Source organism: Carassius carassius, chromosome 4 (genome assembly GCF_963082965.1).
Source record: "Carassius carassius chromosome 4, fCarCar2.1, whole genome shotgun sequence".
In the NCBI taxonomy this organism is placed as follows: domain Eukaryota; kingdom Metazoa; phylum Chordata; class Actinopteri; order Cypriniformes; family Cyprinidae; genus Carassius; species Carassius carassius.
This window is the reverse complement of record NC_081758.1, coordinates 40,038,065-40,065,846: the sequence shown is the minus strand read 5'-3', so window position 1 is coordinate 40,065,846 and position 27,782 is coordinate 40,038,065. Positions and strand designations below refer to the sequence as shown.

Below are 27,782 nucleotides of genomic sequence, written 5' to 3'. Positions count from 1 at the left end.
AACAGAGACAAGTTTCTCCCATTTTCCTTTTGATATGTCAGCTTATTCCACATGTGTCTGCTTAAACAGACATCAAAATTCGAGAAAGTTGCATGAAGCTACATACAATTTTTTTTTAATCACGATGCAGCTTTAAAAACAAGCCTTAAATGCACTGGTTTTGACCTTTTCAAATGCAAAGCAGCCTGTTTTACGAGAGAAATGTATGCAAACCTGCTAGAGTCAATCAACTACGTCTGACTGCCACAAAACTGTTAGTAAAATAAGGACTGAAGAAAAGCAATATAGCAATATAATGCTGTAAGGATGTAGATTTACTGCGATCACTCCAATAAACACTGCAAGAAGGAAGCACAAACACTGTCGTATGAATAGAAGCGACGATCCTAAAGGAAAACGTCATACTGCTCCAAACGAGCACGAGAAGATACGACCACCTTCAGCTCTCCAGTAGTCTTTCACCTGTCTGGTCAGTATCACAAGAACTTGAGAAACAGTAGTGATGCTGATTATGTAAATATGAGGGATTTCCAGTTAGGGCACAAAGCCTAAAAAAAAACGAAAAACATCCTTGGTAAAGGTGGACGGCACAAAACGAAAGTGAAAAATAAAAGCTAGTGCCTTCTCAGGTTTTTCCAGAGAGAAAATTGTGGAACCAGGTGTTTGAAGGCTGTGGTTTCTCTTCAGAGGATTCTGGGATGAGGAATTGGGATGATGTGACCGATGTCGGGCTGCCAAGCGAACCGCTTAAGTTTTCCGCCTCTGGAGAATCCAGCTGCCAGGAACACTGGGGTTTGTAGCCTGCATTCAAGCCATCGTCTTGGAAGTCGGCTTCGAATTCGATTTGGGGCTCGGCTGGACCTTCTACGGACTGCAATTGAGGCCTGTAACCTCCGCCAGCACACGCCCCCTGCGAGGGGATGGGGTTCTGGATGCCTGCGTAGGTGATTTCAGTCTGCGTGGAGCCCACTGATAGGGTCGAGGAACCAGAGGAGTCTAACACCTGGTTACTGTGCGAGCTGTCATCGACCACCTGTTTGTAGTATCTCAGCAGGGCCGGCTCATCCGAGTCCGTGTCGACCTCCATGTTGTCTTTCTCAGACTCCTCCTCTTCCTCTGGGACCGGGAACAGACCTTCCTTAGAGAAACCCCACCCTGGATTCTCCACAATGTGGACCAGACTGTGAGGAGAGGGCTTGACATCCAGAGGACCCTAAACACAAACAAGAGCAATGCAGTTTGAGGGATCATTTATGTTCGTAGCTCTAAGTTGTTAGCAATGGGGACTCCTGTCTTAGCAAGCACTACTCAAGAAAAGTCTTACCCGTGGAGAGGACCAGTCTCCAGATACTTTAGGTCCAGGGATTTCAGGATAGAAAGACTTCTTTACCCTGGAATTAGAGGAATAATACAAAACCATCAAGGCAGCACATTAATAACTGATTTACAACAGTGTTGTTACATTGTATGTGTCATATGTTAACTCAAAAGGAAAAACAAACAAAAAATTTACATTTAGATCCACGTCATTTTCAGCAGCAAAAATAAGTTTAAATTTTATGTGGAGATTGTTTTAAGTTCACTTCAATTCAAAGTTATTTTTTAAAGTCTAATAAATATTCAAATTGATAGCTCTCAATTATATTGTATTATTTAATGGCTATAGTCAATAGTTAAATATTAGGGGAATTAGTTTTTTTCCTAGCGATTTCAGTAGTATTGTTATCAGTTATACTCGCCTTCAGTCATAAAAAAGGTGACATTAAACAAATATTAAACAATTTACTGTCTTTATGTTGTTTCTACATTAATTTGAATTGAATGTGAAATTATTGCAATATAAAGGTAAAGTATAATTAAAAACTTTAATGTTAGGTTGGACTAATCACAATTAATTTCAGAATAATAAAAAAATTTTTTATTGATTGACACCACTAATAAAAATTAAATAGACATTAAAAGTCATAAAAACAAATTGAAATGTGAAATATTAAAATAAAAGTGAACGCAAATTCGAATAAACACTACATTAGTAAGTTAATGATAGTAAAATAACACTGACGTGAGAACACAGTTGTAGCACACATACTATCAAGCCATTTAGTTCAAAATGACTTGATTTAGTGGATTCTTTTTAATTATTGAACATTGGAAATACTGTTAAAGCACATTAATAAAGTCCTAACACTGTCTCATCTTATAGCAGCAAAAGAGAAAAATTTAAACAATTTATTTCAGTTAGTTGCCAAGGCACTATTTCTAATTTTAAAAGCTGATGTACTAAAACTGAAATTAAAACTGTTAGACAAATGTAAAAAAATAAAATAAAAAAATACTAAACATAAGGAAAAAAATGCAACAAAATTACTAAAACTTCAAAAAAAAAAATTATTGATATATGTGACCCTGGACCACAAAACCTTAAGTGTCAGTTTTTTGAAATTGAGATTTATACATCATCTGAAAGATGAACAAATAAGCTTTCCATGTATTGTTTGATAATTCAATATTTGGTCGAGATACAACTATTTGAAAATCTGGAATCTGAGGGTGCAAAAAAAATCTAAATATTGAGAAAATCGCCTTTAAAATTGTCCAAATGAAGTGCTTAGCAATGCATATTACTTATCAAAGATTAAGATTTGATATATTCACGGTAGGAAATTTCCAAATTATCTTTGTGGAACATGATTTTTACTTAATATCCTAATGATTTTTGGTATAAAAGAAAAATGTATAATTTTGACCCATACAATATATTTTTGGCTATTGCTACAAATATACCCCAGAGACTTAAAGACTGGTTTTGTGCTCCAGGGTCAAATATTAGTATATATGACTAAAATAACGCCAACTGCTGATCAGTAAGACAGAAAGAACACTGTGAGATGCTGCAGGTCATACTGGGAGCCATTTAGGTTTCATTGATTTAGTGGTTTTTTTTAATTATTTAACTTGATGGAAATGCTGTTAAAGTACATTAATAAAGTCCTACCACTCTCTCTTGCTGTAGCAGCAGATGCTGACGAGGATGAGACAGCAGAACATGATTCCCAACGGCACGAGAATGCCAACAAACAGCATGTCAGCTGCTGGATGAACAGAGGAAGGAGAAGTTTAGGAGAACTACATGCACCGTCATAATCCAACCTGTTAGCTGCAATATCAAAGCAATCTGACAAGACAATGTCACTAGTTGTTCCATTTAAAGTAAAAAAATAAAAGTAATAAAGGAATTTCATGTCTTACTGTCCATCTCCATTTTAATGGCCACAGTGGCCCCCCCGTCCTCCCCAGCAGAGGTGTAGGCCTTCACTACGAACTTATACGAGCTCAGAGACAAACCCTTCACCCTGTACGACTGCACTGCAGGATCAGTGATATTAGCTAGAAACACAACCACACCTGTATAAACTATCTGATTTACATAACTACATTTATTTGCTTGTGCATACAAAATACAGACACACATATTTCTGTTATGTGTGGAAGTGCTTACCGATGAGATCCAGATGTGCAGCGTTTGCCAGGTAGATGGTGTATCCACGTATGAAGCCTCTGTGCTGTTTCATCTCGGTGGCTTTCCAAGACAGCAGCACGTCAGAGCCAGTCTGATTGAGTAACAGCTCCGCGACCGACTGAGAAGGAACTACAGAAGATCCAGCAAAACAGAGAGAGAGAGACACACATGGAACAGATTCACAGACAAACCATCAAAAACTGAGTCTACACTGTGCAAAACTCAACAGAAGTGGTTAATGTCATTTCACAATCCTGAAATCAAAATTCAGAGTTTTGTGGTTTTTAATCCACAAAATATGCGAGTGTACTCTTATAAATTGACTAAATATACGTATTAATTTGAGCAAAATAAAATGCTTTCTAAAACTAACAGTCCTCTAAGCTATAAATATCTAAATGTTCATATTTTCTTGTTTTGTTTAATAATAATAATAATACTTTCTACAGTTTACAAACCATCATGTGGATATAAAGTAAGTGTTTTATTCATTGTGTCCTCATTGCTTTTGTTCATCCACATGTGTAGTACTATAAACTCTATATATATATATATAAATAAAAGGGACAGGCTCTTTTATATTATATCGTATTATTATTGTGGTCACTGTATTGCTATATAACTACAAACATTTTTTTGCTAAATTTTGCAGCCCTACAAACAAGCACACCAGACCTAGAGTTCAGTTTTTTTGTATTTTAAATTGTAATTTATATCAGAAAATAATAATTAGTTCAAGTCGTTGGATTAACCTTTCCAGTAAATGCATGACCATGTTATTCACATAAGCAACAGCTGTTTGTTTTAAATAAAACTACCATTTACTTTCCAAAGCGAATGTTTCATATTTAATATTTTATCAGCAAGTCCTGTTAACAAATGACCTGTAAGCTGAGAAATGTTGTGGGATTTAAGTTAAAGGCCCTACTGTGTATGTGTGAAAGTGCTTATGAGCGGTGAACAGCAATGTTTCTCTTACTCATCTCCTGTGAGTATCCCTGCCATCTCTGCAGCAGCGTAGGAGCGCCGGTCGAGAGAGAGTACACGGATACGGTGTACCTCACTCCTGCCACCAGACAGTCTGAAATCAGCAGAGGAGCACAGAGAAAACATGCAGTCGTGGTGTAAACCAAGCATGAAGAGATGCAAATTCCAGTAAGTTTCCACTATGTGTGCTGTAAAGTGTCACCCAAAGTATTTGAATACCATTGCATCAGATGACAAAATATTAAAACAACTGGCATTTATGTTAAAGGAAGCACAAGCACTGACTTCACAGATCCATTGAAACACCTGCTGATTCAGATTCATTTAAAAGACTCACCTGAGTTCACTGTGAAGCTGCTGGCTGATTCTGGAAGTTTCTTCCAGTCGACGCGGCAGAGTCCACTGCAGCCAGTCGGGACCCACTCCACAGCGTACCCTCTGCTCGCATTGACATCAGGCTCCCAGGACAGGACAAATGATCCATTAGTGCCTAACAGCTCAGACACAGACAGCTGGGAGTCTACAGGACAGGAAGATCACATTGACAACACACAGAGTTTAACACTAGTTTGAACTAGCTGCCTTGATGTTTATTAGTTATCAGTGGATTAATAGAGTTAACTGCATTGTATAACAGTCAGTACAACAGTCCCACTAAAAAAATATCGGTAGCACTTTATTTTACAGTCCTGTTCCTCATGTACATACAATGTACTTATTATAGTAATTACAATAACTATGTAATAACTAGGTACTAACCCTGAACCTACCCCTAAACCTAACCCTTCCCCATGTAGTTACCTTGTATTACCAGAACTTTCTTAGATAAATACACTGTAAGTACACTATAAGTACATGTTAGTATACGTACTGTAAAATAAAGTGCAACCAAAATATCTTTATCAACATAATTAACAGTTATTTATTTAAACTTCATTTATACATAAAATAACCAATAAGATTTATAGATTCAGCCATTAGATTGTGAAAAACTGTTTAAGTAACTTAAAGGAATCAGAAATCACACACAATAAAGTGAAACTTTAAAGTGAATTTTTTTAATGCCAATGGCACTAAACACTTATCTTCAAAATTAATTAACTTTAGCGGCCATATTTGATTTTTTTGTTAAGAAATTGAAAAAAACAACAAAAAAACTATAATCCTAATTATTACATAATTAAAAATTTAACAATTTAATAATAATAATAGTAATTAAAAACACAATACATACAGTAAAATTGCTTATTAATTAAAATTAAAAAAATAACACACACATACATACACTATGTGTGTATATGCAAGTATAAAATACATTAAATCTACTCATAAGTATATTAGCATATAATTATATTTCTATAAAGTTTATAAAAACCTTTATAAAATGTATGCAATAAAAATATAATATAATATAACCTATAAAAGCATTGAAAACGATGCACAAAACAACATTTGAATGGTCCCATGCGCCTGTACCTGCTCTGTATGCTGGTGTGGTCACAGTGGAAGGCTGAGAGAGACCAGCTGGATTTCGTGCGGCCACGGCAACGGTGATGTCACTGCTGTTGTTAAGGATTATGGGATAGCTGAAGTTCCCAGGAGGAAGAGAAACCATTTTCCAGCCGTCCTCCTCGGCTGAGCTCTGAGAAACCTCGTAGCCGACTAATGCACCGTGACTTTCTCTCACAGACAGAGGCTGAATGAAAAGAGGCACATGGCACCATGTTTACTTCTAAGAGTACTCAGTTACTCAGTTTTATGGCATCAGTTGCATTTCCTATCCTAGATGATGGCAAACATAAAGCTCTTCTTACTTTCCAAAACACACGTCCTGTGTTACTGCCATCCATCCACATCCAGACATCAAGAGCATCAGGACCTGAAACATACTTTGTTACTGATCTATATAAAGTTAATACATCATAAAAATAAAAAATAAGAGGAAAAGATGTAGAAAAGCAAGCTATGAAATGACACGAGTTAAGTGTATTGAAGTAGTTTTGATTAAACTGTAAATATCGGAGGTGTCAAATGTAGTGAAGTAACAGATTTATTGTGAGTTATTTTAACGACTCACGGTCCATTTTAGTGTGGATCCTGTAGGGGGCGCTCTCATCCCCCCACTTCCAGAAACCGTGCTTGGAGCCGCAGCGCACTGTCACAGTGTAATCCACATCTGGCCACAAACCCTCCAGCACCACAGAAGATAAACCTGGACCATCGTAGTTACGCTACAGACACAGAGAAAGAGAATTTAACAGCTGATCGCCTTACAAATCACAAGCCATGTATTACATAACAGTTTTCCTACATTCAATACGCCATATGAAGTGATGGGTTAAAATGTTTTTTGATAAATGCAATGAATTACAAAACTTCATTGCAAGATGGCTTGAGGAACAGTCTGAAATGTGCATAAAAAAAAAAGAATGGGGAAAACATTTTTTTGCAGTAAAAGAACAAGATACCCAAAATTATTGTTATAAATTAATTTCTCATATTATTCCAAACCTGTACAGTCAGCAATTTTGAATAAGTCTATCTATCTATCTATCGCCATATAAGCAATGGAATGGATTAGCAAAAAGTAACAATAAATTTAAAATGTAAGAATTTTAATTCACAAACATAAACAAATAAATAAATTGAAATTACTAAAATCTTTAAATTTGATAAAAAAAATTAATACTTAAGAAACTTAAGAAAAAAAGTATTAATGTAATTTGAAAAATATTGAAAAAGTGCAAGAATGAATAATGTTGGGCCCTACGAAATCAATTTTATTTTTTTCCCAAATTAATTTCTTTTTTTTTCAAATTCAGTTTTTTCTTATTTTTTCCCCCCTTTTTAATGGACTTAATTTAAATCATGAAACCTATAGATTTTAGCAACAATTTATAAAAAAAGTTTAATAAAAATGACACCTCTAGGGCCCTAATAAAATACCTGTTTCACAAAATTCTATTTTCCGTGTTAATTTGTCTAGATTTGTGCTTCATTTTCTGAAGCCATAAAATAGGTTTATGTAAAGAACAAACAGAAAGTTAAGTCATTATTCAAATGCATGTGCACAACCTGGAACAGAGGCAAAGATTTTCAGTCAATTAATACTTTTGACAAAGCTACTTTGGGCATGCACTTCGAGTTTTCTGAGAACAAGAATCATGCATTCTTCTGTCTTGATTTGTCACGATTACCTAATTCTCTCTAGATCTTGACATAAAAGCAGTTTTCTATAGATTTTTTTTTCTTTATCAAATATCAGTAAATTATATTTTTTGGGTGAACTATCCCTTTAACTCCAAGACCACACAAAAAGCAAAAGAAAAACAGGGTTCTGGGAGCTGAAAGTTGAGCAGTGAACTTACTGTGCTGGAAAGTTCATGAGCGAAGAGCCGCAGCTGGCAGACCATCTCCAGCTTTTTATACGCCTCCACAGACCAGCTCCACTGCAGTGTGACGCTCCACGCCTCGCCTTTAACAGCTACCACATCCACTGGAGCCAACAGATGTACTGGAAGAGAGACAAAACATCACAAGAGTTCTCAATCATCAGAATATTAAGACACTGGCTCTGATAATGTAGATATATGCATTGAAACAGAAGATGTATTGAAAAAGCACTACCGCGGTCAGTGAGTTGGGCCGAGTCCGTTAGCTGGACTGTTCCTAGAGGATTTCGAGCCACCAGAGTCCAGTTCTCCTCCCAGATCTTCGAGCTACACCACGTCTTCCTTTCATTAGCCTCCAAACAGTCCCTGTGGTCAGAAAAATGGCTTATAGAATCATATTCATTATTCAATCATATTCAGATGTTCATTAATTCATTCAAGAAATGCTACGATAATTGCATTAATGGGATTCTTGGATTAGCAGTAAACAAATACACGCACATACATATATACACATGCATACAAAATGATATTTATGATACTGATATTATCTTACCACAAGAAATGGTATAATAATTTCATTAGAACATTAATGGGATTCTTGGATTAGCAGTAAAAATATACACTTTATCCTTTTCCATCTCATTTAATGTGGTTTGCTGTTTGGGGATCTTTTTATGTACAGAGGACATTATGGTACGAAGAGGCAAATGGGATAGCGTGTGCGGTCAGTGGTTCTTGTGTAGTGTGTTTCTTGCCTTCCATTAAGGGTGTAATTAGTGTGGCTGCGCTTTATTTTCAAGTGAGTGTCTCGTCCTTTTTTCCAAGAACATTCTGCGGATGCCAGGTCCCTCGTCTCGCAGACCAAGCCCTCATCGCCCGGTGGATCTACAGCAATTACATACAACAGAGCCACATGCAAGTCACTCTTTAATACTGCACAGCAATCATCTAGTGCCTGTCATTATGCTAAAAACGAACACTCAAATTTCCCTGCTTTCTGAAGTCATGTGCATTTTACAGTGCTGGATTGAAGTTTATAGAGCATATGTAAAATAATATTTTAACAAACTGATTTTAAAGATAAATACATAGTAATACAAAACTACAGCCACTTTCATTTATATACCCTTTTTTATAATTTTTTTATAAATTGCAAACAGGACCCAATGTTAGGACTCAATTTGTAGGGAAAAAGAAACCAACTATAAAAATGATATGTCTAATTATGGAAAAATAAAATTAAAAGATTGCATTTTCTTTTTAATTATATATATATATATATATATATATATATATATATATATATATATATATATATATTACAAACAGCTTCTATTTCAAATAAATGCTGTTCTTTTGAGCTTTTTAATCAAAGAATCCTGAAAAAAAAGATCACAGATTCCACAAAAATATTAAGCAGCACAACTGTTTTCAAGTTTCATAATATTAAGAAATGTTTTGTGAGCACCAGATCAGCATCTTAAGCCCCTTTCACACTGCGATTCTGGAAAATACACACATAATGTGTCCCGGCAATTGTTCCAGAGTCAATCCCGGGACGTGTTTGCGTTCACACAGAAGGTGCCCCGGCAAGTTTTTGGCAATTTCCAGGACCAACGTGCAGTGTGAAAGGGGCTTTAGAGTGATTCTGAAGGATTGTGTGCCTTGGAGTAATGATGTTTAATTTTAAAATACATATTCAATTAGAAAACAGTTTTTATGAATAATAATAATAATAATAATTCACAATATTACTGTTTTAACTGTATTTTTGATCAAATAAATGCACCCTTGGCGAACATAAAAAAAAACAAAAAAACTTTTAAATCTTATTGACCCCAAAGCGTTTGAACGGTAGTCTATGTAAATTTATTAAATAAATGATACAAATTTCTTTATATTGTAATATTTTTGTCAATTATAATTAAACTCACAGCCTACGAACACCACAGCTCCTGTGAGGATCTGCAACTTTTGGGAAGAGCAGATCACGTTGGTGCCCGTGTTGTCAGACGCTGGCTGGTTGGTTACTGTGATGGCATACGTTCTTCTGCTCAGTCGTGTGGCGTTCATTTCCTGACGCCCATACTTCATTTCTTTGAAATCTTCCTTTTCGTTAACAATACAGCAGAAGGTCATGTTACTGCCCACAGGAACCATTTTATCTTGGGGAAACATGTAAGACTTCTTAGGAATATCCCACCCTAGAGGCAAAAAGGATGAGATTTCATAAGTTCATTGTATGGTTTAAATAATGACTTAAATGTTTCTGTTTAGAAGAGGAAGAATTTTCTAGAGCATCCAAAAAAAAACACTGATTATGTCCTTATCAAGTATAGTTTTCAAAACAAGAACTCCAAACGTAAAAAGAAAACTATATGGTATGAAATTAGATCACTGCTATTATAATCAACGGATGTGTCTGCATTTAAAGGCAAGTTCCTATATTTGTCACAGCACAGCAACTTTAGCTTCCCTGTGTGTCTGAAGTAAAGGTTTAGAACATAATTTTTATGGATTAACAAATAAAACTCATGGAATACATTTAAATAACTTCTGACTGTCACAACAGATGCATAATAGGATAAAGATGGGATTGCATTGCTTTGGATGCTAAAATAAGTTCCCAAAACAAGGGCCACAAAGTGCTATGTTTGTTTGTGGGCTGGTTTTGAGAAAGGTTTGAAGAACAGCACCATTTCAGAAGTGTTTTGGGTACCTGGAATGGTCTGAAGGGGGCTCCACTGGCTGACCGACTGCTGGTTTCGTGCTCTGATGCGAACAGAATGAGAAGTGCACTCCAAGGGTAACGGAGAGTGCCAAGTCCAGCTATGCATTCTTGTCACAGGATCTGTTTGAACTGCCACCGTCTCCTACAAGTTAAAAGAAAAGACATTTATGCATCTGGCAGAAGATTATTTCCAGAGCGACTTACATTGCGCTCACATTTTATCAGTACATGCATGCACTGGAAATCCAACTCACGGCTTTGGTGTTGCTCTACATTTTGAAAACCAAACAGCTGTATTGAACCTACACATCAGCATTCGAAACCCAATGTTACTTTCATATCAATATTTACATTTACATCGTTTTTGTACTTTGTCTTTTAGTTCAATTTTCAAATACTTTATTGCTTCAAATCAAATGCACCTCATTGCTGGCTGGTTCAGTCCATGGCTTAAAAACTTTAAAACAGACTTTTTAAAATCCCTATGGGAAAAATGAACAAGAAAATACTTCCAGAATCAAAGCTGCTGAAATATTGGACTTTTGCAATCTTTGGAGTTGAATGCAAGCTTGCAGTGGATTGTGGGTGAACTGCTCCACTTTTGAGGAGTTCTTCTGACCAGGATATAGAGACTGAAAGTCAAATTCGCTCTCAAAATAATTGAATTTAATTTATGCATTTAGCAGACGCTTTTATCCAAAGCGAACAGTGCATTCAGGCTAACATTTTTTACCTAACCATAAAATAAATATAAAATATAAATTCCCCCAAACACTCATTTTTTAAAAATCCTATTTTTGCCAGAAACTGTTTTGCATTTGCATACGTTTCTGTGTTAATTATTGAAGATATATTTTAGAAAGACTATATTACCTATAACAACAGCTTAAAACGATGACTAAACAGCTCGATTTGGGCTATTGGTTCGCGTTATGTTCCTGCCAGTCTAGATGAAATGTTGGTTCAAAAGCGGAGCAAGTTATTTTGTTTTAAAATAAAGATTTGGAGTAACGTGCACATATTGATTTCATGATGACTTCTGAATATTCTACATTAGATCTTTCAACCCATCTGAGGCATGCTGTCGATTACCACAGGAAGTCATATCGACTCAATCCCTCAGTTAAAAGGGAACAGTAATGCAATTACAATAAAAGGCCAGCAGACATTGTTTTCTGTGGTAATCAACACGATGTTGACAGAGTTGCATTTAACCCTGGCAATTCCTCAAAGGGACGAGATGCAATAATAAATCATTCCAATATCAAAAGGAGACTTTGCAGTATGGAAAAACTAACATTGACTAAAAAATTCCACAGCAAGTTAGATATGGGTGTTACTGCTACCATAACATGTATGTTTGAGCTCTTGAAGTCACGGTTAGTGACTCATACGAGACAGGAAAACACTGAGTGGAGAAACTGAGTATTTGCATTTAATCTCTTGTTATTGAATTGAAGGTGAGACCATTTTGCAATAGGATGTTCCTGAATGAATTCCCAGTGTTCAGTGCTTTATGACACACATCCAAATGCATATTTCAACACAACTACTAGACAGAATAACAGCTGAAATGCCAAAGGCAGAGCTGTAACAGCGCTTACATTCAGCACCACATTCATGAGCTCGGTGTGGAAAACCTCCAGGTCAAAAAGCCATGAGTCACTCTGCCATGTCAAAGAAAGAGTCTGTGCTGGTAAATCGGGTTTTAAGGTTAAACCACGAGGCACAGGAGGTTCACCCAAACCTGTAACAGTACAACGAGAGAGAAGGAGACATGACTTAAGGATTCATTTCATTTATTAAATCCCGCCATATACTTGTAATGAATTAAATAAGCCATACAATCTGTGAAATTCGATCAATTATGACGGCTGGTGGTCAGATGGTACAAGGTTTCAAGGAAACAACAAGAGTTTGATGAACAGCTCCTTTCAGTACATGCACTACAAATATTATAAATCAGTTATTTTAAACTGTATTATTATTTCACAATATTACTGCTATCGCTGCATTAAAAAAAAAAAAAAAAACTCACCAACTCCACACTTTTGAATAGAAAAAAATTTGTGTAATTTATATGTAACGGCCACAAAAATAATGCATTATTTTTCTAATAATTCAAAGGCCCATCGTCAATTACTCCTTACTTAATACATTAAATTGTGGGTGTCAAAACCAGACTACCACTAAATTAAACCAGAGTTACGACAGGTTACATTAATGTCACAGTTAAACCTGGAGTGAGAAGTCTTGATCAAACTTGATGATACTCACCGTTCTGTGCGAGGTAGCGATTGACCCCGAAGCTCAGCAAAAGAGCCAGAGTCACCCAGCTCTGCATACTGACCAATCCAGAACAAGACCTACAACACAACACAAACTATTACAGATGGAAATCAGATTTATGTCATTCTTATATTTGTAAAAAAATATCTCATCAGGAGAGTTAAATATAATCTGGAAACAAAAATCATCTTGCAATTGTGATACTGAATTTGCAAATAATGATTATTTCTCTTTATCACTAAACATTTTGAATGGCACAAACGTTTAGCATAAATCTCAAAATTCCTTGCTGTGGTTCAATTTCACTCTAAAACCCAAAGAAATGTAAATAGAAAATGACTGCATAAAGATAACAAAGACTGTTTTTAGGACCATTAACATATTTACCCTCCCAAATTCTCTGTACCACAATCAACATTTATTTTATTTTTACTCTTAAATTTAGATATTTCTTCTTTTCCTTAAAGATAAGGATATCCAAAAAATAGGTTTGTTAAATCCAAAAGGATATTAAGTTGACTTTAAATTCATTTTTGAACAGTCATTATTGGCATATATGCAACAAAGATTAAGTCAACACATTTTACTAAAAGGCCTACCAACCTTTGTGTTAAAATAAAATTATGCCGCCGTTCTTCTGAAGTCATTGTTATATTCAAATCTCAGCTGAGATTGCCTTTTTGAACACTTACAAAACAGTAGATTACGCAGTAAATATTCATTCAGGACATTTCATATTTTCACTATGTTTGTCTTTCTTTAGCAATAAAATCAAACATTTGAGCTGGGGAAGTTTTAGCCATTTTTTTTTTATTTGACACGCAATTACTGTGTTTTCCTGATCATAAACCTTTTTTTCCAGTAATTTTCCTCTGAGCTTTTCCTCTTTAGTAAAGTCACTTTTTCTACAGCCTTTATAAAAATCTCCCGCTTGCTCCCTCTATCTCCACCCTGTTATGAGTGTAAATGTCCCTACAAAATGGTCTTTTAGGAGTCGATTTATAAACTGTTATTAACACACAAGTATCAACAGTATCAACACTGCACAAATAGTTTACTGCACCTTACCTTACCCCTACACTTAGTCTCCTATTATTCCCTGAAAAACCAGAACTTCCAGTCCTCTCCCGCTTTTCAACCCTAAATCAAGACAAAAACACCTTACTGAGATTTGTAAGCTTTTAGATCAACTGCAAAAATAAACTGGTATTGTGGGACAGACATTAAGATGAGAAGATTTACTTGGGTGGGCCGCCCAAGTATATTTGGAGAAACCTTTTTGTGTTTATTATTTTTATCCTCCTGAAATAATGAAACCATTTGCAATCGATTAACTAGTGGAAAATCTTGCCCTACACTTTTCATATCTCCTTGTTCTGAGTGTACTAGAAAAGTTTCAAACTGATTTAAAGTGATTCTCAATCTATAAATATTGCACATTCATGCCAAACGATTGCTAATGAACTCCAGTTGATGAATTATGACAATGTCTACAAGTTTGTTTACAATTAAGTCACACATAAAAAAAAAAATTTCTTTGGGGATTATTGGTATTTTGGTTACACAGTAAATTGTACTTAATTACATTTTATATTAAATTCATAGTAAACTACTTTAGTTTCTGGCTGGGTTGCTTCCCCCCAAGAAGCAAAGTCAAAGAACATTTTTTGACACATTATTCAATATATAGATTTTACTAGTATCAGTAAAATCTGTGTCCCATTCACTGAGAGAGACACTAAATGACAAAGCATGGATAAATTTACCATTTAAATGCTGTAATTTTGTAATTTCCAATGCATAATATGAATATTTAATTAAATGTAATAGTAGCCTATGTGACTAAAATGAATTTCAATAAATATTGTTAAAAATGAAAGATTATTTGCAATTTGTCACATGAAGTAGACCATTTTTATGCCTTAGCAAAATACAATGCATAATATGAGTATGTAATTATTAATTAAATGTAATAGTAGTCCATGTGATTAAAATTAATTTAAATAAATAAAAATATTGGTTAAAATCAAACATTATTTGTTATTTGTCACATGTAGTAGATCATTTTTGTGCCATAGGTAATAGCAAGATATTCCACCTGGCTATCACCACAAATATTTCAAACCTATGGGAAGCACTGATTTCGATCCTATCATGACTAACATCACAATTTTATTTAAACAGGGAATTCATCTAAGTTAATGCCAGTAAATTATGGAGTACTACAAGGATCTGTCTTAGGCCCTCTGCTATTTTCAATATACATGGTACATTAGTTAGCATTGAATGGTATTAGTTTAGCATTGTTATGCAGATTATATTTAGTTATACATTTCATGAAGACCAGATTACATTTTTTAATTATTATAACAGAATGTGTTAAAGATATAAATTATTAGATGACAATTGTTTTCTATTAAATTTGGATAAAAAAAAAAAAAAGAGATATTACTTATTGGACCAAAAACATACACACAGCTCTTAGAATACAATTTGCAACTAGAAGTATACGGTTACTTCTTCCTCTACAGTGAAAGACCTGAATGTTAGCATACAACAACTTGATTTTTGAAAATTATTAATTTATAGGTTACAAAAACAACCTTCTTCCATCTTAGAAACATCAAGCTATGGAACGTTACTCGTTTCTGACGCAGAGAAGCTAGTTAATGCATTCATGATTCCTGACTGGATTATTGTAATTCACTACAATACTACATGATGGCTATCCTGCTTCCTCAAACAAGCTAGTTATTCCAAAATGCAGCTGCTAGAGTTAGTATGAAAATATTGTCAAGAAAATATGATCACGTCACCTCAATTTTTTCATCTTTACATTGGCTACCTATTAATATTCCTCTGTTCCTAGAGTTTTTTAGATGCATACCTACACCTTTCACCAATTTAATTTGTTGGATTCTATGGCTGAAATATGCTGTTTTCACCGGGATGTGAAAATACTATTCGGTATGTAGAAACATTCATTATCTGTAAGTTACTTAAGTTACTTTAAATATGTATTGTGAAACGTGCACTCAAAAAAATTGATTTGTGGCACTGTTCGTTTTACACAGATATGTTTTGTTAAAACAACACAAATATATTTAGTTTTCCGCCAAAACACAATTGTATTGTGCTTAATCAACTTAAACGGTTTCATTTTCAATTTTACTTAATTATCAATCGTTAAACTAACGTAAAGTGTTTAATTTCGTAATTCGAAAAAACCCGGAAGTGACGATTTCCAATGCATTTGATGACGGCCGAAGGAGAGCAAGAGTTACCAGTCAGGTAAGAAAATCTAAAGTTTTTCTTGTGTCAAAGTCTTTAATTTCTCTTAGAGTTTCTGTTTTGGGGTGCTTTTGTTTTGCAGTCTAGTATTGTGTAATCGGTTTACTGCAACGTATTGACTTGAGTATATATATATATATATATATATATATATATAACGTTACACTAGGGCTGAAACAATTAGTCGACATTATCGACAACGTCGACGATAAAAAAAAAAAAGTCGGCAAATGTTTTTGAGTAACGTTAGGGTTTTTGATCTCGTATGCCTAATGTGAAAGCCTCCAATAATGCAGTTTAACCAGTGTGGCGCTGTAGCGCAAGATTGTAATACACTCTCCTGATTCAATTCAAAAGAAGAAGATATCACTCAGTTTGAGGAAACCGAGCCGATCCGAACCTTGGATGAATATGTAAATATATACTGCACGCCTTCCTCTCAATAACTGCATAAACTGACCGCGATGTAAAAGCAGCTCTTAAGATATAAAAGCAGCTTTTAAGAACATATTTGATTACAGCGATGTGGATGTTTGCACGAACTCTGAGGTTCTCCAGGCACTCCAGTAAAGAAAAGTCCAGTCACGTTTATTTATATAACAGTCCTTATGCAATAGATAGCTTTTCAATATTAAACATGAAAATACAGAGTCAGTGTCGCTAGAATTATAACTTGATTTGCTGTTATAAAGCAGCTCTCCAGTGTGGACCTAGCTAATCACAAATTTATTTTATAATTGGAGAAATATTTCATTAAAGTTTTAGTTCTGCGCTAGATCAAACCAAACTGTTTTAAATATCATAACCCAATAAGGTATTTTAAGAGAGATTGTATTTATTAGTAAAATGTTTATCCAAAAATAAAACGTCCTATCACTTACCTTTACTTTTATTATACATATGACTTACAATAAGAGATGTTAAGAGGCAGAATGATTTGTCATTCAGCTACTTCCTCCTATAGCTAATCAAATGGCGAATAGGAGTTTCTGTCTTATCTCATTTTGTGTGCAAAATATATTTATTTGTATAAATTAATTGTATACTAGTAATACATAATGACTTTCAAAAGCGGAAGTAATTACCTTTATTTGTTAGAATATGTATATTTTAACTAATTGCAAAAGCTAAATAAAAAATAAATGTCTAACCATGAAATGTGACCGAGTTTGGAGACACCTGGGTCAGCACAGTGGAAGTATTTGAAGCTTTGTTTATGAACATGGCGGTGTGGTCATACAATGACTTTAAACCGGACACTACTCTGAGCTATTGACACTATACAAAAGCTCCAGATATGTAATCAGGTTCACCCTTTTGGAATGGTAAACATGACACTATTCATCACTCACACAAATAAATCACTTAATATTTTGATAATTGAATTGGTTGTTGCTGTTAAACCTTTTTTTTTTTGTAACACATTGCACTTCATGTGTTTACAGATTTGTGCAGAATTTATGACATACAGAATTACCATAGGCCCATTAGAATCAACAATCTTTGCCAAAATGGATCCGCACTGCAAAACTTGAAGATGTTTGCATACTGAAGAAGAGTGCTTGGACAAATACTGAAACACTCTTGGTGCCCACTACACAGGTAAGAACAACTGCACTCAACACAACCTCGTATTTAAACATTATTCTCTCACTGGCCACTGGGAATTGACAAAAAAGACAGATATAATAAGATTAGGTTTATTAATACAATACAAAATATGTGGTATTACTATAAACTGACAGATTATGAATGCATTTGCCTCCCAAAAACCATTCATTTTGATGCAAGGCAGGGGTGTCCAGACCTGCTCTAGGAAAGCCAGTGTTCTCTGGAGTTTAGCTCTACCACACCTGGAACTTCTAGTAATACTTTGTTTTAATATTCTTAAGAACCTTGATTAGCTGGTTCAGGTGTGTTTAAATGGCTAGGTCACCCAAAAATAAACATGTCATTAATTAATTACCCTCATGTAGATGTAGTCTGAGCACGCGGACGCACTTCCGGAAAAATCGGCCGAAAAAAAGGCCAAAGACTGGCCGATTACCCATTGCGTATTTTAAGCAAAAACCGTCTGGTTTCCGATTGATGGTGGGTCAACCGATGCATTCCTAATATTTTTATGAAAATGCAAGAGATTTCTGAACCTCCATAAAGGCTGCAATGCAACTGAAATGTTCCCAGAGTCTTAGTAAGGACATCAGTAAAACAGTTCATGTGACATCAATGCTTCAACCACACTTTTACAAAGCTACAAGAATACGTTTTTGTGCAAAGAAAACAAAAATAGCGATTTTATTCAACAATTCTTCTCCAAATCGCATATGCCGCCATTATGGAGAATAACAAGAGGCATGAACATTGCTTTCCTCTGCATGTAATCAAGGCTCAGCGCATGCGTGTTCTAGGTCAGCAGCACCATGCGCATGAATTATTTACGTGCGGTTGATAATGGTGGAAGATGCGAATTAGAGAAGAATTGTTAAATAAAGTCGCTCTTTTGGTTTTGTTTGCACAAAAAAGTATTCTTGTAGCTTTGTAAAATTATGGTTGAACCACTGATGTCACATGGACTGTTTTACTGATGTCCTTACTATGACTCTGGGTCTGGGAACATTCCAGTTCTGTTGCTTACCGTGCAGGGTCCAGATGTGTGTACCATTTTCCACTGTAATGTTTGTTAGAATCCCATCTTGACTGCTTGACTGTATTTCCCATAAGAAGATGAATGACTGACTTTTTTTCCATGTAATTTTAGAAAAAAAACAAAGGCTAAATTTAGTTGTTTTCATCTTCAGACTAATGAAATTGAAGTATCCAAATGAAGACCCTAGCAGTATGGAGTATATGGTGAGGTTTTTTTTTCAAGGTTAATAAATGATTTGTTAAAGTTAATACACAAGAATTTGAGTTCTCCATGCTTTTAAATACTTCTAGGATACAGATGTTGCCAGCAATCAGGAGGTGATCCAAAAGACGCAAGGGAATCTATTTGAAGCTGCAGTCATTGAAGACAGTTCAGCAGAAGTTGGAGTTTTAAAGGATAAAGTTCTTCAGGACCTATAGCAGTTTACAGTCTGCAAAACCATGTTTCTGGGACTGATATATGGACTGAACTTGAGTAAACCTCCTGAACTCAGGTACACATTTGGAATACTGAAGAAGTTATTTTTGGAGCCTGTTCCTGGAATAAGGTTTGATTGGTTACCCATGAATGGCAGTTAGAAAATGAGTAGTTTCATATTTCCGCTATTTTGTATAATTTTGTAACATGGTTTCAACTGTATTTAACTGTGAGTAATTATTTATTGCTTGTTTAACAAATACACTTTTATCATTTGTGACATCTTGTCTTTTGACTCATTACAAGACAAATCACACAAAAAATGCTTTGTTGAAGTGAGTAACTTTAAATAGAAAATATTTAGTTAAAGTAACTAGAACTAATTGTGTGGAACCACTGTCCATAATTGAAATGAGTAATTTGAAACAAACCTCCTTATGTTGATAGAATGAAACAAATTTGGCTAGATTGTAATAAACCAAAACATGTTCAGTTAACTTAACCGGTTTAAGTTGAAGCAAAGTGAATAAATTGATTTGGTTGGACATTACTATTTCACATAGATTCTACCTCATTCAGTTGTGTTGTCACAACACAAGGAGTTTGCATAGATTCAACAAATTCCATTAATGTTATCAAAACACAATTTGGTTGTATGGAACCACTGTCCATAATTAAATTAAGTAAGTTTAAAGAGTCATTTTTTGAGTGTGCTATAAGTATGAATCTCATTTAATTTTAGTAATGCAAATCTGATCAAACAAGCCCTTTCTTGTGTAGATGTTTTCAGTGTAGCATGTCATTCATAGTGTATTCTGAGAAGTTATCTGATCAATCAAAATAACACCGAGGACTGAGACAGAGGATATGCGTGGGATGATGTTTGTTCACATCATGAGCATCTCATCAGAGCAGAACATTCCAGTGAATTCACAAGGGTGCAAATATAGAATACATCACATTCCCATAAAAAAGATTCAGTAAGCAAAAAGCTGCAGCTCCTACTTCTAATTCAAGGATTTAAAAAAAAGAAAAACACATGAAAATAGAAACAATATAACTAGATTTTTTACATTTTTGCAAAAAATGCTAGACATTGTGGTTGGCAGGGCTTTGTGTACTGTATTTGTGAAATCATGGTCTTCTGCATGGCTTAAAGCTAATTTCTATGTGGTTTCTATGAAGTTACTCACTGCTTTCAATACAGTACATCTTTGAGGGAACTACAGTTACACAACAAAGTTGAATACATATCAGGTTTTAGCAAGGACCACTGGCTACCAATCTAACAGAATCAGCAATCCATACCATCCAAGGTATTTTTTATACCAAAAAAAAAAAGCTAAATGGATAATGAACAGGCACTGGGTGAAGTTGCAGCTCATATCACAGAGCTCATACTGAAACTGAAGCCATTTAACTTTTCCAGTAAACTGAAGCCTGAAAAAATACAGTTGCAGAAAAAGAAACAGTTTAGAAGCCAAGAAAGAAGTAACTATGCAAAAAAAAAAAAAAAAACAAGTCTGCCAGAATAACTGATAAACACATTTAGTGGTGATTCTTGCCTTGGCAAACTTTAAGCAAAAATGCAAGCAAACTTTTAGCATGTAACCAGTCCAACACTATTCTAAACAACAGACCCAATGTATATCTAGAGATCAGAATATTTTAGAGACATTAGGAATGAAAGCAGTCACTCAGAACACTAGCATCGCACTGGTGAGGTTTGTTTGCAATCACTCGCAATTTCTCATTTAGGAAAAACAGACACATTTTTAATCCATGCACTTTAAATGAACAGTTTGCACTGTAAATTTGCACTAATCAATTTCAAGGGAACAAAAGGTGGGTTTCCATATAAAAAGCACATCTAGCATGTTTTCAAATAACAAATATCCTTTGTGAACAGGATTCTCAATATTGACTTTACATCAGGTCAGGGAACCATGTGTCTAACAGTAAAACAGACTATCAAGTGTGTGTTTGCGGTTTTGTTTGAGAGCTCACAATGGTTTTGCTGACAGATCTCTTTATTACTCAACTGGCTGGAACTGCCAAGGGGCAAAGAACAGGAAAACAGAATTTTTTTTAATGATACAACGGCTGGAAAACAATGCAACCTCACCTAGAAAACCCAGGCTCACTGCCAACTAATTTCCTTGCATCACCAACATAACGTCTGGACTGGAAGGAATCTGAGATAACACATGTTTACAGTCTCTGAAAGGTTGCAGCATTTCTCATAGATTCATCATATTGCTCTGATCATCCAACTATAACAGCCCACGCATGCCCGAACCTTGGCAGTGCGCAGGAATTCAGTGTTTGCATTGGCAACAACGGTGGGCCTTCTGTGAAGTGTGAAGCTCCAGTGTACAATGGCATACAATGTTGTTTCAAACATTTGGACAGTTACAACACAGTTGAACATAAAAGCCATATGCTACTCTCAATTTGTAGTTTAACTTCATGCAAGCTACCATTACAAAAAGCGGTTAGTAATGATGCAAAAAAGTTATTATACTGATGATATTTATGGGGACAATAACTTTAGAAAGAAACAAAAAAACATCGAAGAACTCAGGGTGACTCGAAGCAGCAAATTAATTGGTTGTCAAAAATTATTCAACCATTTCTAGATCAACAAATCTGTTAATTACAATAAAGCTGAAATTAAATGAAAACTTAATATACGATGAAAACCAAACTGAAACTAAACGAAAACTAGAAATATTGCCTTGGCAACTAACAGAAAATAGTTATTTAATTTAATTTAATTAGTAACAGAAATTAGACAAATTTTAATAACTGGAAATACATAACACTAAAACTGAAATAAAAAAAAATTATACATGCATAATATTTAAAAAACAAACAAAACCAGATAAAAATAACTAAAGTTCAAAACTAAATTAATTTAAATTATGAAAAAAAATGAAATGACAATAATAAAAGTTAAATAAAAATATAATAATTTTATAATGTTATTTAACCAATACTTGCTTATTTACTGATTTTTTTTCTGAGCTTTGAACAGACGTAAATTCCTTTCTTTCCCACCCAGAACATTTACACATGCTGAGAACAATGACAATCTTTCTAGAACAGAGTGCTGTAATGGTTTCCTTCCTCCTTTACGGCACAAAACTACACAACTGAATGAGTCTCAATGATTCATGAGAACATTAAAGATGAAAATACATCTAGAATGTCGCAATTCGAAAACAGACTCGAAAGACACTAAACTACAAACTGAAAATAACTCTTATTGTTCATGAAAACTATTTTTTAAAAATATATGAATTTATAAATCGATATATATATATATATATATATATATATATATATATATATATATATTTATATAAATGACTAATGTGCATACTAAAATTAAAATAAAAACAATGAAAATATAAAACAAATGCTAATGCAGAAAAATATTATAAATACTCATATAAATAACGGTACATAAATAATACTAAAACAACACCAAAGTTCTGAGTGTCACCTTATAATTAACATCTATGTGCTAAAAATAAAAAGCACCTCAATTCTTTGTAACAGAGACACTTGGACGTGGAGATCTCAGACATCATACTACTACAGGGACAGTCCTTCAGAAAATTAAATCCTGTCACCATTTACTCATTCTCATGTCCCTCCAAAAATGTAGTAGTACACAGATGTCTGGCATAATGACAGTTTCAGTCATTTTCAAGAAATTCAAGCTATCAGTCGATAACATTCTGCCTCACATCTCAATCTCCAGAGTACACAATGACAGAATATTCAGTCTCAAGGCCAAGACCACAACATCAAGACTCCACTTCTGCTAATTATGGACCGCTGCTTCTGTGTATTTACAGTTCAAAAGACCTCATATGTACAAAATTGTTGTGTAATAACTTACTCACTGATTCATACAGTCAACATAAGCAATGATAAAAGGGGAATCATTTAAGGAAATTGTCCTGTAATTTTTTGACTCCGAATATATCCTTCTACTGTGTGGTCGCATTTGCAACAGTGCTATCAAATCATCCCATTGGACTAGTTTATAGCATTTAAAAAGGGGGTCTCACTTTCCATGAACTAAAAAGTACAACGGTACTGCCATGCACCATGATATTGGACAACCCTCTACGCACACCTTGGCAATATAATCCCCATTGGCTAGTACATTTTTCAGTTTACTCTCCAGACTAATATACTATTTTACACACACACACACACACACACACACACACACACACACATACACATATATATACATATATAGTACAGACCAAATGTTTGGAAACATTACTATTTTTGAAAGAAGTTTCTTCTGCTCATCAAGCCTGCATTTATTTGATCAAAATACAGAAAAAACAGTAATATTGTGAAATATTATTACAACTTAAAATAATAGTTTTCTATTTGAATATACTTAAAAAAATAATTTATTCCTGTGATGCAAAGCTGAATTTTCAGCATCATTACTCCAGCCTTCAGTGTCACATATAACATCAGTCTATCACATGATCATTTAGAAATCATTCTAATATTCTGATTTATTATGAGTGTTGGAAACAGTTCTGCTGTCTAATATATTTGATGAATAAAAGGTTAAAAAGAACTGCATTTATTCAAAATAAAAAAAAATTCTAATAATATATTTTCTTTACTATCACTTTTTATCAATTTAACACATCCTTGCTGAATAAAAGTATTGATTTTATTTAAAAAAAAAGAAAGAAAAAAAAATTACTGACCCCAAATTACTGACCAGTAGTGTATATTGTTATTACAAAATATTTATATTTTAAAAACATAGCTTCTTTTTTTTCTTCTTTTTTTTTAACTTTTTATTCATCAAAGTATCCTAAAAAAAGTATCACATGTTCTAAAAAATATTAAGCAGCAGAACTGTTTCCAACTTTGATAATGAATCATCATATTAGAATGGTTTCTAAAGGATCATGTGATAATGATCCTAAAAATTCAGCTTTGCATCACAGAAATAAATGATCATTTAAAGTATAATCAATTTAAAAACAATTATTTTAAATCGGAATAATATATCACAATATTACATTTTTCTGTATTTTTGATCAAATAAATGCAGGCTTGATGAGCAGAAGAAACTTCTTTCAAAAACATTAAAAATAGTAATGTTTCCAAACTTTTGGTCTGTACTGTATATATATATATATATATATATATATACACATATACACACAATCTCTGAAGCGCTCAGTCAGTGTTCAGCGATTGAAAATGTGCTAATCTTATAATAGACTTGAACACACACACTGGCGAGTAAAATCTAAGAATTTATTAGCCAATGGCTGATGATAGACATCATTTAGTCACATAGAGTAAAATTTTGTCGCATATGCAAGTGATTTACTCGCAATGTAGAGGGTTGTTGGAATACCATGGTGTGCGAGTACAGCAATCATCAAGTACCATGAAGTTATCATCTGACACCCAGAGCTGTGAAGATTACTTACAAATCATAATCCGTTACCGATTACATATTACATGACAAAAATTGTAGTTAGTAACACAATCTGTTAGTCATTTTAGGTAATTTAATCATACTACTTTTCGATTACTTTTGACCTAACTCGTTTATCACATTGATTTAAAAAGGGCAATCTCGTGGTAATGTGTCATACTGCCATAAAAAATCGGTTGACCTCTAAAAAATACACAGCATAAGAACATATATTCTATTTGTTGTTATTAACAACATGAAGTGCATTAAACATGATATTACTTTAAGGTTTCCAAAACTGGGGTTTGTGAAGGAACTTTATGAGGTTTATGAGTTTAAAGATAATAATTAATTCAATCATAAAAACGTTAAATTAAAATCAATCAAAATAAAAAATAAAAAACTTGAAAAGGAAACTGAGAAAATTAAATATTTTATCTGTTTACCTGCATGTCATGTGACCATAACCAACATCAGAGAATCAATTAACATGCAAATGTGATACCTGACTATTAAAATATTTATTTTAAAATCTCAGGTGTACTTCAAGTAAATATATAAGTTGAAAGAAAAAAAAGTTTCTGAATTGGAGCTATTTTATTTGGAAGACAAACAGCTTCAAAAGACATAGAAATACATGAACTACTGAATATAACCTACTGAGTCAAATAAAAATTTTACGTGTTCATCGGTAGTTGATGCAATATTGAAACACTTCTTAAACCTGATCTGATTTTTGTAAATCCATGGGTCAAAGATTGTGTAGCAACCAGACTAACGACTGAGCTCTGTGTGAATGTCCACAAAACTAAGGACTTTCTGACTAGATTTCCCCAGGCAATCTACCTCATGAACAGTTAAATGTTTCCCACTTAAACTTATGCAAAAATGTGCAATATCCTTATATTTATTTGTTACCCCTCCATCCTAGAACATTCCTGCATCTCACTCAATCCTATTCCATTATCATTTATAGCACAATTGTTTATACACTTATTTATTTGCCAATTTGTAATTCTCCTGTAAATTTTTTTTTTTTTTTTTTTGTCTGTGTGTTGTTGTCTCTGTTTACTGGAAGCTTATGTCACTAAAACAAATTCCTTGTATGCGCAAGCATACTTGGCAATAAAGCTCTTTCTGATTCTGATTCTGATTCTGTATATAAGTGGTAGGCTATTTAAGAAAGGAACATTCATTTATTAGGGCGGATTGGTAAATTATGAATAATTTATTGCCATTGTGGAAGTAATATGTAATCATGTAATCAATAAAAACGTAACTGTAATCTGATTAAGAGTATTTTGGATAAAAGCATCTGCTAAATTAATAAATGTAAATGTAAAATGTAATTTAGGATATATTCTTAATATTTGGAAACTGATTACATAATCCAGATTACAAGTAATCAGTTACTACCTTTATACAGTCTATGGTTACTACCCAGCTCTGTACTATGGTGCACCACAGTTGTTGTTTTTTTTAGGGAATGGTGGAGTGATAATTTGATGGAAATGCTTAAAAATATTACTTTTATTGATTTTATTTCACATGTACTGGTTACCTTGTACAATGCAAATAATTCTGGGTTAAAATATAAACTGACAAAGCAAGGAATAGTCCAGAAATAGTTTGCAATAAATCATTTACCAGCACAGGAACGAAAAAAGAAAAAGAAAAAAACTACGAAACAGCTAACCTTACATATATATATTATAGTTATTGATATGGGCACTAAAGACTGATAATAACAGCTAATTTATAGGGAATGAGTTTCCTTCCTACCTCATTTGATTAGAAAAGTAAGAAACAGTAAAATTCAAATTTATGCCACTATTACTCTAATCTTAGAAATAATGATACGTTATGAATTTCACCACAAAACGTGCCATTTGGATTTCTATTGTAATACGACATATTCATAAAACATAAAACACGAACGTCACAAATTGATACAGACAAACAGGAGACTTTCTGACGTTAAAACAACAACAACAACAACAAAAACAAAAATGTTCCCAAACTGTTACCTTGATGTTTTAGTAGTCTATGTCTTCGAAAGCTTTTTTTGTCCTTTCTTGCTTGTGCTATTGACTATGTTGTATGTATAAGGGAGGCAGAGGTTTAGCAAAGCTTTTTTTGTCCTTTCTTGCTTTCATCCTGAATTTAATTTACTTTAAATTATATATTACCCCTGGCGAAATGTTTTTTTTTTTTTTTTTTTTTGGTTATTTTCTTGGTTCTTTGTATATTGTTTATATTATAACTCTTATTGTTGATGCAATCTGTTTTGAGCTGTTTATGTGTGTATTTACCTGTATATGTAAAAAAAAAAAAAAAAAAACACCTAAATGAACATGTAATTTTAACCAAGGATATTCAGAATAAGTCAACAAAACTAAACTTACAGTACACAAATATTTATTAGGCCTAACTACAATAAATAAGGTGAAGTAGGGTAAATTAAAGAAAGGCACAAAGTTGTAAAATTGAAATAAAATAATAAAGCTGTAATTAAGAAAAAATTATTTAGCTAACCTTACATATATATATTATAGTTATTGATATGGGCACTAAAGACTGATAATAACAGCTAATTTATAGGGAATGAGTTTCCTTCCTACCTCATTTGATTAGAAAAGTAAGAAACAGTAAAATTCAAATTTATGCCACTATTACTCTAATCTTAGAAATAATGATACGTTATGAATTTCACCACAAAACGTGCCATTTGGATTTCTATTGTAATACGACATATTCATAAAACATAAAACACGAACGTCACAAATCGATACAGACAAACAGGAGACTTTCTGACGTTAAAACAACAACAACAACAACAAAAACAAAAATGTTCCCAAACTGTTACCTTGATGTTTTAGTAGTCTATGTCTTCGAAATCACCCGGTTATATCCTTTAAATGAGCGATCCGGTGTGTTTGGATTATTAGCAGCACATGGACGTCCAGACGACTGTCTAAAACTAAAGGAACCAAACCGGATTCCCATAATCGCTCCCAAATTGG

General features: G+C 33.8%; 1 protein-coding gene across 5 annotated transcripts; it reads right to left on the bottom strand.

Moving 5' to 3' along the window:
- LOC132140030 (leukemia inhibitory factor receptor-like) lies at positions 1-27,782 on the bottom strand. 5 transcript variants are annotated; one of them, XM_059548793.1, is made up of 19 exons: positions 27,626-27,782; positions 13,991-14,062; positions 12,911-12,999; positions 12,238-12,380; positions 10,622-10,775; positions 9,837-10,106; positions 8,658-8,787; positions 8,135-8,265; positions 7,876-8,021; positions 6,585-6,738; positions 6,322-6,386; positions 5,984-6,203; positions 4,845-5,027; positions 4,500-4,601; positions 3,500-3,649; positions 3,250-3,387; positions 2,996-3,092; positions 1,325-1,391; positions 1-1,213 (listed from the first exon to the last, which is right to left on the bottom strand). In XM_059548793.1, the coding sequence occupies exons 3-19, from the start codon at positions 12,975-12,977 to the stop codon at positions 626-628; spliced, it is 2,805 nt and encodes a 934-aa protein (XP_059404776.1). In that variant the 5' UTR covers positions 12,978-12,999; positions 13,991-14,062; positions 27,626-27,782; the 3' UTR covers positions 1-625. The 5 variants fall into 5 exon arrangements, with proteins under 5 accessions (XP_059404776.1, XP_059404781.1, XP_059404779.1 ...); XM_059548798.1 differs by having other exon boundaries at positions 2,996-3,089; XM_059548796.1 differs by having other exon boundaries at positions 13,996-14,062.